General features: G+C 36.4%; 1 protein-coding gene across 1 annotated transcript; it reads left to right on the top strand.

The window, feature by feature from the left end:
- Positions 1-3,439: 3,439 nt before the first annotated feature.
- Positions 3,440-11,213, top strand: LOC119773577 (ADP-ribosylation factor-like 14 effector protein). The gene is made up of 5 exons (XM_038270584.1): positions 3,440-3,631; positions 5,536-5,731; positions 5,811-5,936; positions 6,723-6,763; positions 10,783-11,213. Exons 1-5 carry the CDS (start codon positions 3,561-3,563, stop codon positions 11,009-11,011), a joined length of 663 nt encoding a protein of 220 aa, XP_038126512.1. The 5' UTR covers positions 3,440-3,560; the 3' UTR covers positions 11,012-11,213.
- The last annotated feature ends 5,845 nt before the right edge of the window (positions 11,214-17,058 follow it).

Below are 17,058 nucleotides of genomic sequence, written 5' to 3'. Positions count from 1 at the left end.
CTGAAGATTTTGACTTTTTCTGACCCATCTGCAAGATTAACACTGGGTGGTTGTGAGCAGAGAACTATGCTGGGTCAATGCAGAAGCGGACCAGATAAAAAGATGCAAGCCAAAATGGATTTACAGACAGGTGCATCCGACACGGCTTATCAAACTGACAAAGGCATCACTAATAGGAGGAAGTAGGAGGCTTGGCATCGATTTTAATTTCTCATTGTGAATCAAAAAAGTCGTTGAATCATAAATCACATTCGTTTAACCTTTGAGCAGGTTTTGGCACACGGCTCCAGCATTTCATACAACCACTACATAAGGATAAGGAAGGTATTACTGCTGTGAAGCTTCTGTCTGGGAGTATTTCAACATTGTTCTATGGAGAAATCAGGGTTTCTATGTTTTCTTTAGTTAAACACACCATGCCAAATATGGCACTAAATATGATCACTTTAGAAGGTCTCATCTATTGTGAAATCAGTTCTTCTCAGCAAATCCCATTACCTAAATTTGATCCTTGTAGCCTCAGATTGCATATATATCCTTTGCTCCTTCTTATGGTTGTTTATTCTGACCTCTAAAAAGGCATCACATTACTTGAGAATGTGTTAACTGTAGGGTTGTCAAATCTGTAAGTATTGATACTCAAACACTCACTATACCCAGAAACAAAACTAACTTGGCATAGTATTTATGCCAAGTGTTTGGATATGTTTGCTATTAATTGTAGATTTCTTGATTATTTCATTATTTAGAATAATACCTCAAACAACCTAAGAATACTGTTAAATGCAAGTATTATTTATTGTGCGTTTTATATAACTATTAGAGTAGGTAGTTTTCTTTAAGAAAAAATGTTCCATATTGAGATTGAAAAAAAAGTGAGGTTTTTTATGTTAAATACGTTTTGGGGCCATTTTTATCCCCATGTCATCAATAATCAAGTATCAAATATCATCAAGGGTATAGATAAGCATCTTGACAACCCTGGTTAAATGTTTAGAAATGAAGGATATATTGTGGTTATTAGGCTGTAAGTTTGCACAGGTTTCAACGTAAACTAAGGAACAATAAATGACTTGGATGTTTTAGCATAACTCTACCTATTCTTAGCCTGGACAGAGTCTACCAAAGTACATATCTTAATCCTCTCTAGCAAAAAAAATGACTTATTTTGCTTTTGCTCACCTACAGCGAATGCCCAGGAGAAGAGCAATGTCTGAAACTATTGACATTTCAGCCACACTGCATCAAACACTCGTTTTCATTAATATAATTTAAAAAGAACATCGTTAAACAGCAATCATAACAGAGCAGTGGGGTAGAAGCTAGTTTCTAAATGGTCACAGAGGTCATATGTTTGCATCAGTTGGTCCTCCTGGACAAAACAGCCATACAGTACAGTGTGATTAATAATGTAATGTCTGATAACTGAACTATCCGCACTTTGAAGTGACTTTTATGTGTTTTTTTCCTAACGTTTCTAGTAGAGGTGTGGGAAAAATATTGTTTTTGCGACAAATCGTGATTTTTTCCAGCCTGATACAATCTTCAATTCCTAGAACCGAATTTTAAAAAATAATATTTTTTTCACCTAAAACAATGAGGGAAAATGGGCTCAGCACTCTGGCAGATGGTCGTGGAGAACTTTCGCTGTGCAGCACAGCACTAAACCTGTAATCCAGGCAGTCACAGTGGAAGACGTGGACTGACTCAAACCCCAAACAACATGGATACCAAAATAATTAAATGATCAATATCATCTGATAAACATATACAGTACACTGTCTTTTATCTATACATTTCATTTTGACAGCTGGGGAAAATATAGCAACACATATTGCGATTATATGGTATTCTGATCCAATTATCGTGATACGCATCATATCAAAACACCCATGCCAATACTAACCCCTAGTTTTTAAGTGTGTCACAAAGAAAAACTATAACTGTAAATTAACAGTCATTTTTTACTATTTTTCAAGGATGCACTTTTAAAAAGATGAAATTGCCCAGTGAGCTGTTTCCAAACGAAATTTCTTTTTGTTTTACACTTGTGTAAACAAAATTACAAATAAAATCTGTCTAAAGAGTCCCTAAAAGCCTGAGGAAGTGGGTGGCACACTGATTTAGGTTTCCAGATAAACAAAGGAGGAAATACTGATTACCTGATTGGCTTTGGTCAATAATGCTGTGTGTTTTCATGCAAAGTGACATATCTGAACGGTGGAGTCATATATTAGAGGCTTTATAGTGACAGCGCTGGAACTAGATTTAGTTTCACCCCACATTCGCAGCTAATATTAGCCAAGTTAGTTATAGACTTTTGGCTAGTTATATCAGACGAGCCAAATGTGGGTTATCATTGCTTCAGATTCAAACATTAGGAAAGAAAAGAAGTAAAGGTTTGGACTTTTTTACCTACAATTATTATTGAAACAGCAATTGGGTTGTTAAAGCGAGATTAGCTTGATCGTCAACCCACTTGGCAAGGCCAACAAACATGCACGTAAGGACAAAAACAAGTTTAACTTGGACACCGGAGCACATTTCTGCTTCCAAATCCTACAAATAAACTCATTAAAAGCCGAGAGAGAAAACCCTGTACTTGCCAGAAAGTTCGCGCATCAAAGACGAGTTGTTTAGTCACTAAATTAGGAGATTAAGTCATGTACGTGATTCCTAACTACGGCTTTGACAAGCCAAGCTAACACATTAGCATTACAGCCAGCGTAGCTACGTCACGTGACTGACGCCCCGGAGCACGTGGGCGTTTGCTGCCCCGCGTTTTGTCTCAAAGGAATCCGTTTGGTTTAACAAGAGTATGCTTGAGAAAATTAAATGCTTAAATAAACTCAGAAGCTTCATCAAAAGCTTTAATAATTATCTATCTATCTATCTATCTATCTATCTATCTATCTATCTATCTATCTATCTATCTATCTATCTATCTATCTATCTATCTATCTATCTATCTATCTATCTATCTATCTATCTATCTATCTATCTATCTATCTATCTATCATCTATCTATCTATCATAATGTCACTGTGCCAAAATGGATGGATATTTTATGGATAAAATAGTGCATAAGATGAGTAGTAACTCAAAAAATACACAAAAAAGCAATAAAATACATAAGATAGCACAGTAACAATGATGCACATTTTTGTACATTCAAACTTTGAGCAGCGTTAACAGATTAATTAGATGTTGGATACAGTAATACTAACATAAAAGCAATGATCTAGAGTCTTTATTTAATACTTTTTACATTCATGACAAAAGTAAAAACCTTTAACTTGCAATTGTAAATACCAGGTGTTATTTTGTAAAATAGAAAACTATTCCTACGGTTTAAAGTGTGTGTGCGTGACCCTTTTTTCTGTTATTCAAACAAACGGCCACTAGAGGGCGGACTTCAAATAGAGCAAACAGGAAGTTTAAGCAGAAAAAGAGGAAAAACGGAAGATAACAGTCGTCCGACTGTTTTCTTATTTGTTTTTTTCTGCACGTTTGGAGCTTATTTACGCATTTTTGCATAGTTCTCTAAAACTCGCATCAGCATGCCGGTGATTTGTGCGGCACCGGGGTGCAACAACAAGTTTGTTAAGGGGTCGGAGATAAGGTTTTACAGGTAGGTTTACTATTGTTATAATAGAGTCGGACGTATTTGGGGTTTTTGCTCCAGAAAACCATGTTTCCCCACATTTAATAGGTTTTAATCGATGGGAAAACCTTCTATTTTTATTTATTTTTTTACCGTACGTGTGTTTAAGAATTTGAAATTAGAGCAAAGGTTTTTTGTTTGTTTGTTTGTTTTTATTTTATTTTAATTTTTTTTAAGCAAAGGTCCTTGATTACATTAATAATAGTGTAACGACACGGTTCTCAACACAGTAGGTTGCTTTTTAAATAGTTGAGTAATAATACTTCTAAAGTTCCCTAATATTAACTTTTCCATATTAAAAAACGGTTTTCTATATTATATAATAAAAAAAATGCTTATTTGTGTAATAAATCTCAGGTTCTCTAGTTTTTTTAAGCAATTATGCTTTACATTTAATTAAATTTCTCCACCTACATTCTTTCATCAATTATAAAACCATTGAGAGAGCTTAAAATAAGAATGATGGGGAAACATTGATGCTTCCAGCTATGAAACCAAAGAGTCTTGGGGTCTGTCTCATTTTTTGCTTTCTAGTTTACCTGATTTTATTTTTAAATTAATCCAAATCAGACAGCACTGATTAACACCTCCTGATATTTAACGCATCAGATCAATATCCCAGAAACTTAACCTCCAGCTCTGAATGAAAGTGTTACCTTTGTTGAAAGACGCCCTTCAGTAATGTTAGGAAAACTGTTGGAAGAGTGAAATTATTATCTTGTAAATTGAACTTTCTTTCATGTTACCCTTTTGACAATAGGTGTATGATGTCTTTTAAAAAAAGTAATGTTTAATTTAATAATTGACATTTCATCCAAATTATATGCTTGAACAGTCTTTCTGACTATTACCAGCAAACCAATGGCGTAATTATCGGTAAGCAGAGACTGCTGTTGCTTAGGGGCCCCTGACTTCTTAGGGGCCCCGTCACTGACACCTGGTAGGCCCCCTACGCAATTGTGGACTAGGACATCTTTTTGCAAATGTAATGGTACCAAAAATTCCTTTTAAACCCATCTGATGCTAGATTGACTGACCGGACCTTATTTATACCCCAAAACACGGCAGATTTCAACATGATGGTGAGCCGTTTAAACACGACATCAATAGCAAAGCAGACAGTGGTACTTTTAATTACTATGTTATTAACTGTGTAGAGTTGATTAGACGGCTGGTAAAAAAATACACTAATATAATATGTTTCAAACCGCAATAAAGCTCTTAAAAGAACGATGTATTTGAGTATTTTATTTTTTACAATATAACTTGGAATTATGGGTAATCCAGAGCGTAGATTAAACCATAACCGTTATGTACAATGTGTTAGCGACGATGGATACCAAAAAGAGGTACTTAAGCAGATTCCAGAAAAGGAAAAAGAAAAGAAGAGTTCCTGGAGGAACGGAAAAAACTTCCCAAAATAAAAACGTTCTTTCAAAGAACCATAGAAAGAGAGGTGGACTTTGCTGCTACAGTGAGTGAAGATTGCGACCAGGACATGAATGGAGAGAGCGTGGGTGAGGAGGGGGGCTGTGAAACTCAAGGTAGCCCAATAAGACTAAATTTATCGCAGAATGTACTGAAGTATATCCATGTCTAGTGAAGGTGAAGAATGATGAAATGATGAAGTGTGTATGTATGGGGCACATTTCGGGTCGGTTGTCTACGGTGGCGGCGGCGGCGGTAAGGGGTGTTGTACTTCATATGGGGCCCACCCAAAATATGTTGCTTACGGGCCTATTGTTGTGTCGTTACGCCATTGCAGCAAACATAAAGTGTTCACTTTTCACAGGGTTTTAAAAAGGTTTCAGCCACAGTGAAACAGTCCAAAATCCCACCACCTGCTTTATAACATCTCCTCTTTTTGTCAGATTCCCTCTTAGCAAACCTCAACTGGCCACCAAATGGGTCCAGAGCCTGGGGATGAAAAACTTTATCCCAACCGCCAACACCTGCCTCTGTTCTGAGCACTTCAGGACCGACTGCTTCAGGGATTACAATGGAAAGCAGTTCCTGAGGGAGGACGCCGTGCCCACCATATTCACCCCAGGACAGGAGACATCAAAGGTGACAAACTTTCCTTGTTTTGACCCATAACCATTCCGTTTTCACATGAAGTAATCGGATAAATCTGCACATTTTACAGATTGAACTCCGTAGAAGAGGAGTGATACCCAAGGAAACCAACGTAAGCAATCAGATGGGGACGCAGGCAGAGAGAGAAAGAGCGAGAGAGGCAGCTATGCGCAGAGACAAGAGAGGAGGCATGAGGGTGAGGTTTTTTTTTTTTTTTTAGATTAATACATTGAAACCTGAATATTCAGATACACTATGAAAAAGAAAAGGCCGTATTCATTTCTTAAAATATGTACGTTTCCTCAGCATTTAGCAAAAGTGCCTGTTAAAGTGTATGAATTAGGACAGGCATGTTGGGAGTTTTACCTGAGTCATTTGGACAGACAAAAAAAGTGAATTTTTAAAGCACTTTTCTATTGTTTCCAACAAGCTACATTCCTACAGCGGTAGGTTGCTTGGGGTTAAGCGCCTTTCCCACAGGTTAATCCACCTGCAGCCTTAGGAAACCGAAATCAAACCCCTGACTTTTCTTTAGCAAGGCAGCTACTCTCATCATGCATCATTTGGCATCTGCAAAACATTCCAAATGAAGAATTAGCAGAGTGTTTAACAATCTACTCTAAATGCACAAGTGTCTCGGCTTCAAAAGCTTAGGAATGACATCATCATCAGGGCTTTACCACATTTTTTAAAGGCATTGTCAATTAATTATATGTTCATTTCTAACTTTTACTAACTGAGGAAATAAAAAGGAAATAATGTTGTTGATCCTGTTGATGTGAAGCCGGAACTATTTATACTGATAATTGTTTAACATTGAGGAAAAAAAGGTTAAACATTGTATGTAAATAATTTCTGGGTTCACTTCTAAAGTGATTTGAAATGGTGCAAAAAAAGATGGCCTTATTTTTGTTTTTACATCGGTCTAAAGTTGTCATGGTCATTACCCAGAGCTGATTTATTGGATTGTCAAATGTTTCAGGGAGGACGAGGAGGCCGTGGAGGAAAACAGCTGTCCGACAGGTGAGGTCACATTGCTGCTTTAAATATCTTCACTGAGGCTGTTCTAGAGCTAGACTAGAGCTAAAACTTGCTGAACAGCAGAAAACTGGTTTGGTTTTTCTCAGTCAGAGAGGGATGAATACAGATGGTAAATACTTTGATCAGAAGCATTAACTATGTGGCTGCAGTTTCCTGAAACTGTTCACGGCAGCTGGAAGGTGTTTTTCACGTACGCTATCCAAACTGCGAGCAAATCAAACTGGAAAGTTGCTGGCAAGTTTCTACATTTTAAGTCAATTTAGGCATTAATAACCTGTTTCAGAGGAGCGATCATAGCGATCTGCATCAGCAGTGCTGTGTCTGTCTCACTGCCAGCTCCCAGATCAGCTTCTCTGATTGGTTGATGTGGTGCATCGTGCAACAAAACTCCAGCAGCTGCTGCTTCTGAAGCGTGTCACGCACGTCAGTTACTCAGAAGCTCTTGAGGTGCTGCCTTAGCTGCTCAAACTCGCTGCGGGACCTTATGCTGCGCCATGATGCACGTCAACAGTTGACTTTGCATATAAACTAGCTGCTCCTGCTGCTTCTGCAGCCTGTGGTCTGAATGTAACATACGTTTGTGCTGCCATTCAGAAACATGCTGTTCTCTAATAAAACTAAAATGTAAAGCATAACAACAATGAGGTGTTAGTATGTTAACCAGTCACCTCTCAGCTGTACGGCAGGAGAGTTTAGTGTTGTTTGTAAAAACATTTAAATGCTGAGATTTCTGTTTCTCGATCAGCTGAGGCCCCAGAAGGCCACACAAAACGGTGACCTCTGACCCACACAGCTTTAACCTTAGATTGTGTTACAGTCTGAAACACAACTAAAACACAGTTTTGTAGAAATGGGAGGTTATTCATTTTTATGTCCAATCAAAACAGAAAGAGTAATAGTTATAACCCAGGGGACCTTTCAGGTGTAAAATAGTTTTACAGCAGTTTCACTCTCTGTTGAAATTTCCATAAATGAATGTTACTGCTACAGACTGTGATCTTTTACATTTGTGGCAGAGAAGTGATCAGAAGGATCCCTGATCAGGTTTTATACCCCACATCTTCAGCTAACACAGCTGCCACAAACATTGATCACTATTTTACATTCTGCTACAGTTAAAATATAAAGCTGAGAAAAAACACAATATTCTTAGCACCGCCCCTCTAAGGATTTCCCTCAGTAGTTTAGGTTTAATCAAAATGTCCTGCTTCCCTATCAGTTTTCTTTTTCTTGAGTGTATTCTCCTACCCTGATTATTTGTCTTTACACTGATAGTTGAAGTAGAGGGGCTGAAAGACACATTAAAAAGTAATCCCTGTTCTTAGTTTAGTTTCAACAGCTGAAGGTTAATTGTCCTTCTCCTGCTCCTGATATCAAAGGAAACATCGGATTTGTCTTAGCATGTTAACTAACAAATGCAGACTCTTCTCAGAAGTAACATTTATTTTAGGTCTGATCATTTTTCCCCCTTTTGCTGAGAATCGAAGCTCCTGGTTTCTTCAAATGGTTTCAGTCCGGTTCTCTTTAAATTCTTTCTGGCTGCAAATTTCCACAAAGATTCAGAGTGAGTTTGCATCATAGAATATGTCTGTCATAAAACATTCTGGTACTATTGCTGCATTGGTTGCTAAGCTCAGCTTTTAAACAGTTGTCCTACTTTACTGATGCTTAAAGAAGAGAACCCCTTCCCTAAAAAATAGAATAGGAAAAACCCTTTGTTGTCCAACGAGCAGCAGAATCATTACTTTAAAAGTGGTCGTACAATGCGGACCTGAAAAGTGCATAAAAATAACAGACTAAGGGCCGGATTTATCAAGATCCAATTTTGCGTGCAGTAATTTGCGCTCGCAAACTGGAATTTTGCGCGAGGGGCTGAACCATGGTTTGCGGGTGATTTAACAAGAGCGATTGCGTACCTGGTGGCAGGTGCAAAACTGTTGGAGACGCCCTATTTAAATGATGGTTTTGCTCGTTTGGTGGTTTGTGGCATGGCGAGTTTGGACAGCAGAAAGCGCAAAAGGAAATTTGACCCCATGGAAATGGGGGTATTGGTGGATGAAGCCAACAAACATTTAAGTGAGCTACAGCAAAGAAGTGTGACTGTCACACAGAGGAACGCTATATGTGAACAAATCTGTAATAAAGTAAACGCTGTCGGTGAAACCTTGCGAACAGTGGATGAAGTAAAAAGAAGATACCAGGATATTAGAAGGCGAACCAAAGAAAAACTGGCATAGAACAAAACATCTGTGAACAAAAGAGGAGGGGGCACAGTAGATGAGATGCCTCTGACCAGCATTGAGGAACAAGTACAGCTGACGCTCTGTGAGGAGCAAATCACTGGAATTGCAGCTCCAAAATGGCAATGCTGGATAAACCATAGGTTATGATGATCGTTTCCTCGTTCATTCCAAAAATATTCACACGGAGTGAAAAAATGCGTTCTCTGCGTCTCCTTGCTTCATTTCGATGTCTCCTTCTTGCGGCAATAACCGCTGCCATGTGTGCGCAATTACGCATACAGACTATTGGCACCTCCTTTTGAAACGTGTTAAATATAGAGTCAGATACCGTTAGCAAAATTGCTTTCAGGTTTAATAAATCACTTTGCGAGTGCTAAATTAATATATTTACATGTTCTCCTCCCACAAGACGCACTTTTGCGTGTAAACGCCCCATATTGCATATTCATTGCAGAAAAAGTACTAAATGGATAAGAGGCGCTATTTAGCACGTTTTAAAGACCAAATCCTTTTAGCACGCTGTTGATAGATCAGTTTGTACATTTTTTAGCGTGCGCAGTGAAATAGCTCACGTTTTTATAAACGCAAACCTTTGATAGATCCGGCCCTAAGTGACAGTTTAAAAGAATTTAAAAAACTCTGTACTGTTCAGTGTTTTTACAAATATAAATACTTTTACGTCACCCAAAGAATTAATCATCAATAAATAATCAATCATAAACAATAAAATATTCAATAATAATTTTTACAGCAGTGGATATAGGAAAATAGCGACACCAAAGATGTGCAAAATGACAGCAGTATGTTATTTGAGTCATTAAGAGGGAAACTGTGCAAAAAAATAAGCATGAATGTAACAACTTTTTGAGATTTTTGGGAACAGTGGTTGTTATAAAGTCTTTCAGCTGCTAGGAGGAAGGATCTGCGATAACGCTCCCTGGTTCATTTAGGATGCAGTAGTCTGTCATTGAAGGGGCTTTCTAGTTTAACAACAGCTTCATGCACAGGGAGACGTTATCTAAGCAATAATGTTAGCGCCTGCTCCTCACAGCCTAGATCATTTATAAAAACGGACAAGGTTTGGCATTGAGAGGAAACGCTGACAGATAAACCTATCCGTCAGCTGTTAGCGTAAAAGATTTTTGGAATAAAAGGTTGTCAGACATGAAGTTCCAGGTGGTTTCTTTGAAATTTGCGTTAATTCTCCTTTGTTTCTTTTGATTCATCTAACTGAAACTCGGTGCAGCAGCTGGGAACAGATTTCTAAAGTTATTAAAAATGATCTGTATTCCTTCCTATTATTGAGACTTAATACAGAACGGACATTTTTCCACTACAGCAGTATTAGAACCAGATTAATAAAAAACTCTTCTAATAGTTTTCAGAAGCCTGTTTTTTTTCCTTTTGGCTGTAGTTATTTTAATTAGATCAGTGACATCTGAATTTGATCCTTGTTTCATAATGAAGTGAAAGACAAAACTGTCCCCAGGTTTTTCCTCTCCTCACTGACTCCTTTTAATTTAGCTGACATTGCCATTCCTCGTTAGACGCCGGCAGCGCTAACAGAGATGTACGCGGGGACGGTTTATATTTGGGGTGATAAAATCACACTGTCATAATGTGCGATATAAAACAAGTGGAAAAGTAATTATAGAAAGCAACTGAAGGGGAAGGAAGAGGCTTCAAGAAAATGGAATTAGATTGTTGCATCTTAGGGAACAGACCACATCTCGTCACCTTTAAATCTGTGTCATGCAGGCAGAGCATCGCAGCCAAAAGCAGAGTGTACGACAGCAAGGGCCGGCTGCTCTCCAACGGCAAAGACATGTGCGACTGCCTGGATGTGGATTGTATGGGCTGCTTCTATCCCTGCCCTGAGTGCGGGTCAAGAAAGTGCGGGGTGGAGTGCCGCTGCGACCGGAAGTGGCTCTACGAGCAGGTGGAGGTGGAAGGTGGAGAAATCATCCGGAACAAATTTGCAACCTAACAACTATAGCTGCCTTGTTAATTTTTTTTTCTTTTCTTATTTTTCATTCAGAGAAAGAAAATCTGTAATCAGCAACTTAATTTTTCTGATGATTCAGCTTGTTGCAACATTTTACAGTGCGATGCTTTGTATAAAGTAGGTTATTTAAAGGCTCCTTTTCAACATGCCAACATGTAATAATAAAATGTTTTCTTTTTATTTCTTTCCACTGTTATTATTCCACTGTCATTAACAATAACTAGTTAGTTGATTTCCCATTAAGGTCAGAAACAGTTGTCCTGAATGTGATCATAAACAAAGTTTCAACATGAACGCCTCCAAATTCAAGGTTAATCCTGGGAATATTTGGAAATGTTTAAAATCTGGATTATATGAAGGAAGAAAATAAAGAATGGAAAAATGTTTTTATTCTTAATCTTTATTCCCTTTCACATTATCTGAACTAGAGATCTGTAACCTTAAGAAGCTCAAGGGATGTTTCTGCAAAAACTACACAACAGAAGATCCTTTCTGTCTACAGCTATCAACACCTGGATAAAAGATAATCTATGAGTTACTGCAGCATTTAATTTCCTTTTGCGCTTAATAAAGTATTCCTGAATTCAATTCAACTCAAAAGGAGTTTAACTTCACAGCTTCAACTGTACAGCTTCATCATCATTACCATATTTAAAATGAAAAAGCATTTCCAGAAATGCTTTTTCATTTTAAGAATGTGGCTGCATTGTTTGACTCATAAATGAAATTGGTAATCAATCATCCTATTTGCATTTAAATTTTCTTCTTCAACACTGCTCATCCTTTTAATTAATTAGAATTAAAAAGAAAAAGACATTAGAGATTCATTTTTCAAAATTAACCCCAGCAAATACATACTAAAATTCAATTTGAAATGTAAAATTTGAAAATGAAAAAGCATTTCTGGAAATGCTTTTTCATTTTAAATATGGTAACGATTTGCTTCTATAGGATATTTGCTCTGACTTTTACATTGGAAAAAAAAAATTCCTTCATTTTTTGCCGTTCTTAAATAAAGAAAATAATCTTTTAAATAAAGGGAATCAATACATTTTCTTTAATCAAGCTCTCAGTTTAACGAAAGGGATGTAATTTGCAACGTAGATAAAAAAAAAACCTTAAACAATACAACTAAAAACACTTTTCAAGGTTAGCATTTATTCATTTCATTTTACAAATTTGAAACTACTTCATTTGTTGAACAAAAATGTAACAAATTATTTTATTAAAATTTCCTAAAAATAGGACTGCTATTTTTTTAAGGTAGTAAGCAACCCTAGTATGCATCAAGTTGTCCCTCCATTTATCATTCATCCATCCATTTCTTTAGCATTTATCCATCCATCTGACTCATCTTTCTCTCAATATGACCAAATTTGTCATAAATTCACAAGGAAATGCTATATAGTTTCTATTTATACTTATATACATTCAAGAAAATAGAATATAAAAGAACTCTGGATAGTTTAGTTTGAAAAATATTGATTTTGGAAATAAAAAATGTAACAGCAGCCTTTATTCTGTTAAATGTTGCCTCATAGAAATCCGTATTTACCATATTTCCCCTTTAACTTGTGCTTAAAGTGATCTCAATAACACAGCATACACAAAACGTTAGTTTACTTAAAGCAGTTTATAACTTAAGTTTTCAGCACATAAAAATATAGCTTTTCATTTCTCATTTATACTCATTCTGCTGCCCCTGAGCATCGGCTGCAGGTGAAGTGTCAAAGAGTCCAGGGAGGCGTCGCCCCCTGATATTTCCCAAAGAATACGCTTAACCAGCCCTGAAATTCACAATGCTGCTGAGCCTTAAAGTAAAACCTAAATGGAAATATTTCTTTTTAAACACCTTATAAATAAAATAGAAGTAGTTGTAGGGGAAATGTGTGCAGTCAGCTTTCCATAAAGTAACAGAACAGTGCTGCGGTTCTGTTCGCTTTTTGCCATTTATAACCTGCGGCAAGTGCGTTTTATAGCTCATCATACAGCGGCCACATATAAATTAAACATATTAATATTTATGAATGCTGAGGGCGAGTCGATACAAACAAGTCATTCATCACAGCAACAGTAGCTCTGTTCAATACTGAACATACTTCCTGGTTCCAGTCAGGAGAGTTGGAAGGTATTATAGAGCAACATTTAGTGTTTATATTAAATATGTTTAAACAAAAGTTACATTTTTTTTTATTTTATGACCTAATTATATATTTATAAACAAAGTAATTCATAAGTTCCTGACTGGGATCCTTCCACACGTTAGTAACACTGCTTTAGGGGGAAAACATCTTTTTTTAATTGAATTTTTCTAATAATATCTGGTTACCTCTATGAGTCTGAAAGATTTCTACAAAAAAAACATTGAGTTTGTATTTAGCTGAATCAGCTTTAGTGTTGTTTGCCTACAGCCATCATTGGCATGACTGTATAATCAATTTTGACCTTTCAAATAGTTATCTGAACCTGGTGAAATATACAGCATCAAACCTCTAATTTATGACATTGAAAATGTTTGCACTGGTTTTATTAATGACTAGAACCCATGTATTCTATGCTGGTTCAACATTGATTACACAAATAACAAGTCGCCTCTCAACACTTTTTCTATTATCAACTCTCTGCTTGGATATTTGGAGTTCTTGAAATTGTCTTCTACCTTTTATTAACTAGGCTTATATGCAGAAGTATTATGCTGTCAGAAAGTATTTGTGTTCTTAACTTTTTCTTTTATATCTTCATTAGGTAGCACTTTTATATCAGGCAAGAATTTCCACAAAGATAAATAAAGTTTTTGCCCAATGCAGCTTTTATGTAAATATTTAATTTACTGCATAAATTGATCTAAACAGTAGTAAAATATACAACAATCCAGTTAAGTTCAGTTTACAGTATAATACCTTCTGATCAAAGTTTCTATTTCTTACTAGCTATCCTAGCTTACTGATTTGAATAATTGATATTTAAGCCTATTCTTATATGTGACAGTGGAAAGGAAGCAAGGCTTAAATCTCCACAAGGCCCTAAGCAATATTTGATTTTGGGCTTCTGTATTTCTGCCAATAATATGCATGTCTGCAGTCTGATTATCAGATCTTTCACACACCTACTATAAATACATTGCAGCTCTAGGGCTGCTTTTTACAGTCCCCTATTTGTATGCATCATAAGAATTAAAAATAAATTAGAATGCAGTTTATGTACTGTAGAAGTGTCAAGTTATTTATATTTTTGGGTTCAAACTGCAACAATAAAGTGAAAAAATAAACTAAACAAAAAGATAATTAAAATAACTTTGATAAGTATAACTAAATTGTACTAAAACAGACATAATTAAATCAAATAATCAATGAAATATCAAGCATGCACTTAAATAATGAGAATGAAGTTGCCGGGGGAGAAAGACGACGGAATGATTAGCTATACACCCTGCAAATGTATGTAATTATGTAGAGAAGTTCTTTTGGAAAAATAAAACTAGCTTTACCCATATATGACTTTTTTATGTACTTCTTCAAATCCTCCCTTTACTCCCTCAGATCTTTGCTTCCTAGCTGTTCTGTTTGCATACAGTGATGACATCAACATAAGAGATCTGTCAGCCAACTCTATGGATACTATTACTAAGCACTGCCAGTCCAATGATCATTCTTCTCCCACAGAGGTTTTTAAGTAGCTTTCTATAAATGTGCGTTTGAAAGAGCTCTGTTCTGCAGATGCTACAGTCAGAGGGTGAGAGCAGGCCATCATCAGAGCGACCCAAAGATTTAAGGTAGAACTCAGATTTAAATTTCAGAGTAAAGGGAGTAAATTAGGTCATTTTTGCTTTGGTATCTCTGGAAGCTTTTCCATCTCTGAAACCAATTATATCTCATCACTATCAGACTGTTCTCCAAAGATATTTTGAAAGTTTGTCTTAGAGAAGCCTAATAAGTCCTTCCTCATCTGTGGTCATTCTAACCCCAATACCAATAGTTATTTCTGTTTTTTTACTTTTACTACGTAATTATACTTCAGCTATGGTATCAAGGTGTTACTTTATTTTATGTCTTGTTATGTCTTGTATGTCCGTTGGTTGTGCTGTTCTTTTTACATCTCTTTGCAGGTGATGAAGCAGACTGAAGATGTTTTATCGTTATCTCTCTTTTATCTTTTCTCCTTTTTTTCCTGTTTTTATTTTCCTGTTCTACTTACATTGCAGTGTCCATATAATCTGTAATAAGCCCTGCATAATTAGAATAAAGCTATTTACATGCATATATCAAGCGGAACACTATGGCCATAGCCTTACTGCTCCACTTGTGAAAGTAAAATCTCTTGGGCTCTTTTTGGCATCAAGACAATTATTCTTATTGCCACATTGCCAGACAGGACACTGTTAAAGAAAAAATACTATTTACTATTTTATGTAGAAATCATTATTCATGTAAACAAAAAATCAGAAACAATTACTTGTTCCTCGAGGTCTCTAGTTGCCCTTGAACCCTAAGCTGAGCTTGCTTATGCCCCGAACCAGCCCGGAAAGGAAGATGCTTTAAACAGGAAGGAGCCTCCAGCAGAATACGCCTCTGCACGAACGCCTTCCTGTCTGACTCATCCAGGGATCAAAGAAAATAGATCAACACAGAAAACAGAGAAGCGTCATTTTTATTGATAATCATCACGATCATCTATCATCAGCTGTGCTTTTTGAGTTGCCCCTTAACATTACAACAAAGTTCCAATCATCTATAGTTGGCGGTTTGAGTCAAAAATATAAAAGTTGGATACTTTACTAAAGTTGTTGTTCTCAGTCTGTGAAAACTTAATCCAAGTTAATTTCTCCCCTCCAGCAGAGATGACACAGTGACTGACCCGTGTATAAAACTTGATAAAACATCTATTTAAGTATATTAATATAAACCTCCAGGGATCTGTCTGGATAAAAACAAAACGGCTATAACAAGACACTGACAACCTGAGCAAACATCAACCTGTCAGCAGATACACTTGGTTCCCAGCTGTAAATGTTAGAGGAGACACAGCGAGAGGCTGAAACATAAGCCATCACCATCATGGCTAAATGTTGCTTATTCACTGCCTCTAGGGTTTGGTTTGATACTGATGATCATTTTATTTCATCTCTTGACATCATTTGAAACATTCCTTTTCTAAAAAAGTATTTTATTAGTGGGTATGATGTTAAAAAAAAAACAGAAGATGTTAAGATTATTTTCTGAAAATGTTAGCATTTTTAGAGATCAAATTTATGACTCGTTTAGTTTTTATTCTCTCTTTACTGGCAGATTGTTTAAGATCAGTTCAACGATTGCATAAACGGGAAATGGGTGTAGCTGACTAAAAAGCTCAAAATATTTAAGTTATTTTGATATTTTACATTTTTATCAGTCTCTAATTTCCTCACAGTTAAATCCTGAGAAAGAATTTCTTTTTTCAACAATATGCTTAAGCATCTCATCAATCCCTCTGTTTGGACTCCTTATTTCAATGTTTAGATAGAAGTTGATGTTTGTAGGAAGGTCTCTCTCTCTCAGACACTTGTTCACATACAAATAAGTAACCATTTAAAGATGCTCTTAAAAGCTTTGCTCATTGGCATTTCCCTGATTCTCAATGGCACAGTTCTGGAAATAAATAATGCTTATTTATAAAGTGCATTTAAGACACAAAGTCCCAAAGCACTTTACGCTCGGAAAAGGCTTTTTTCCCCCATCATAAAGTAAAGTATGCACAGATTACTATAAGATCTGTCTGATGCATTAAAAACATGATGGAAAGGCACCGATTCTAAGCAAAAAGTTAACCGATTTCCTAAAAATCGTTGATCCACCTGCATTTGTCCTTCCGGCGTTTGGCAGAAACTGTGGGATTAATTTGTAATCGCTGATGCTTGTTGGTTTGTCAGCTGCTTATCTCATCACTGGAACCTCAGACTGCTGTGCTCCTGGCAGAAAAACTGCTAATTATACAGAAGTTGGCATTGATTTAGGAACAAGTCGTATTTTATTTTTTTGCACCTAATTACAGAA

The sequence above is a fragment of the Cyprinodon tularosa genome, unplaced genomic scaffold, assembly GCF_016077235.1.
Source record: "Cyprinodon tularosa strain WSP-4 unplaced genomic scaffold, ASM1607723v1 ctg77, whole genome shotgun sequence".
Classification (NCBI taxonomy): Eukaryota; Metazoa; Chordata; class Actinopteri; order Cyprinodontiformes; family Cyprinodontidae; genus Cyprinodon; species Cyprinodon tularosa.
Note: the sequence above shows the minus strand (reverse complement) of the source record. Positions and strands in the feature narration are given on the sequence as shown.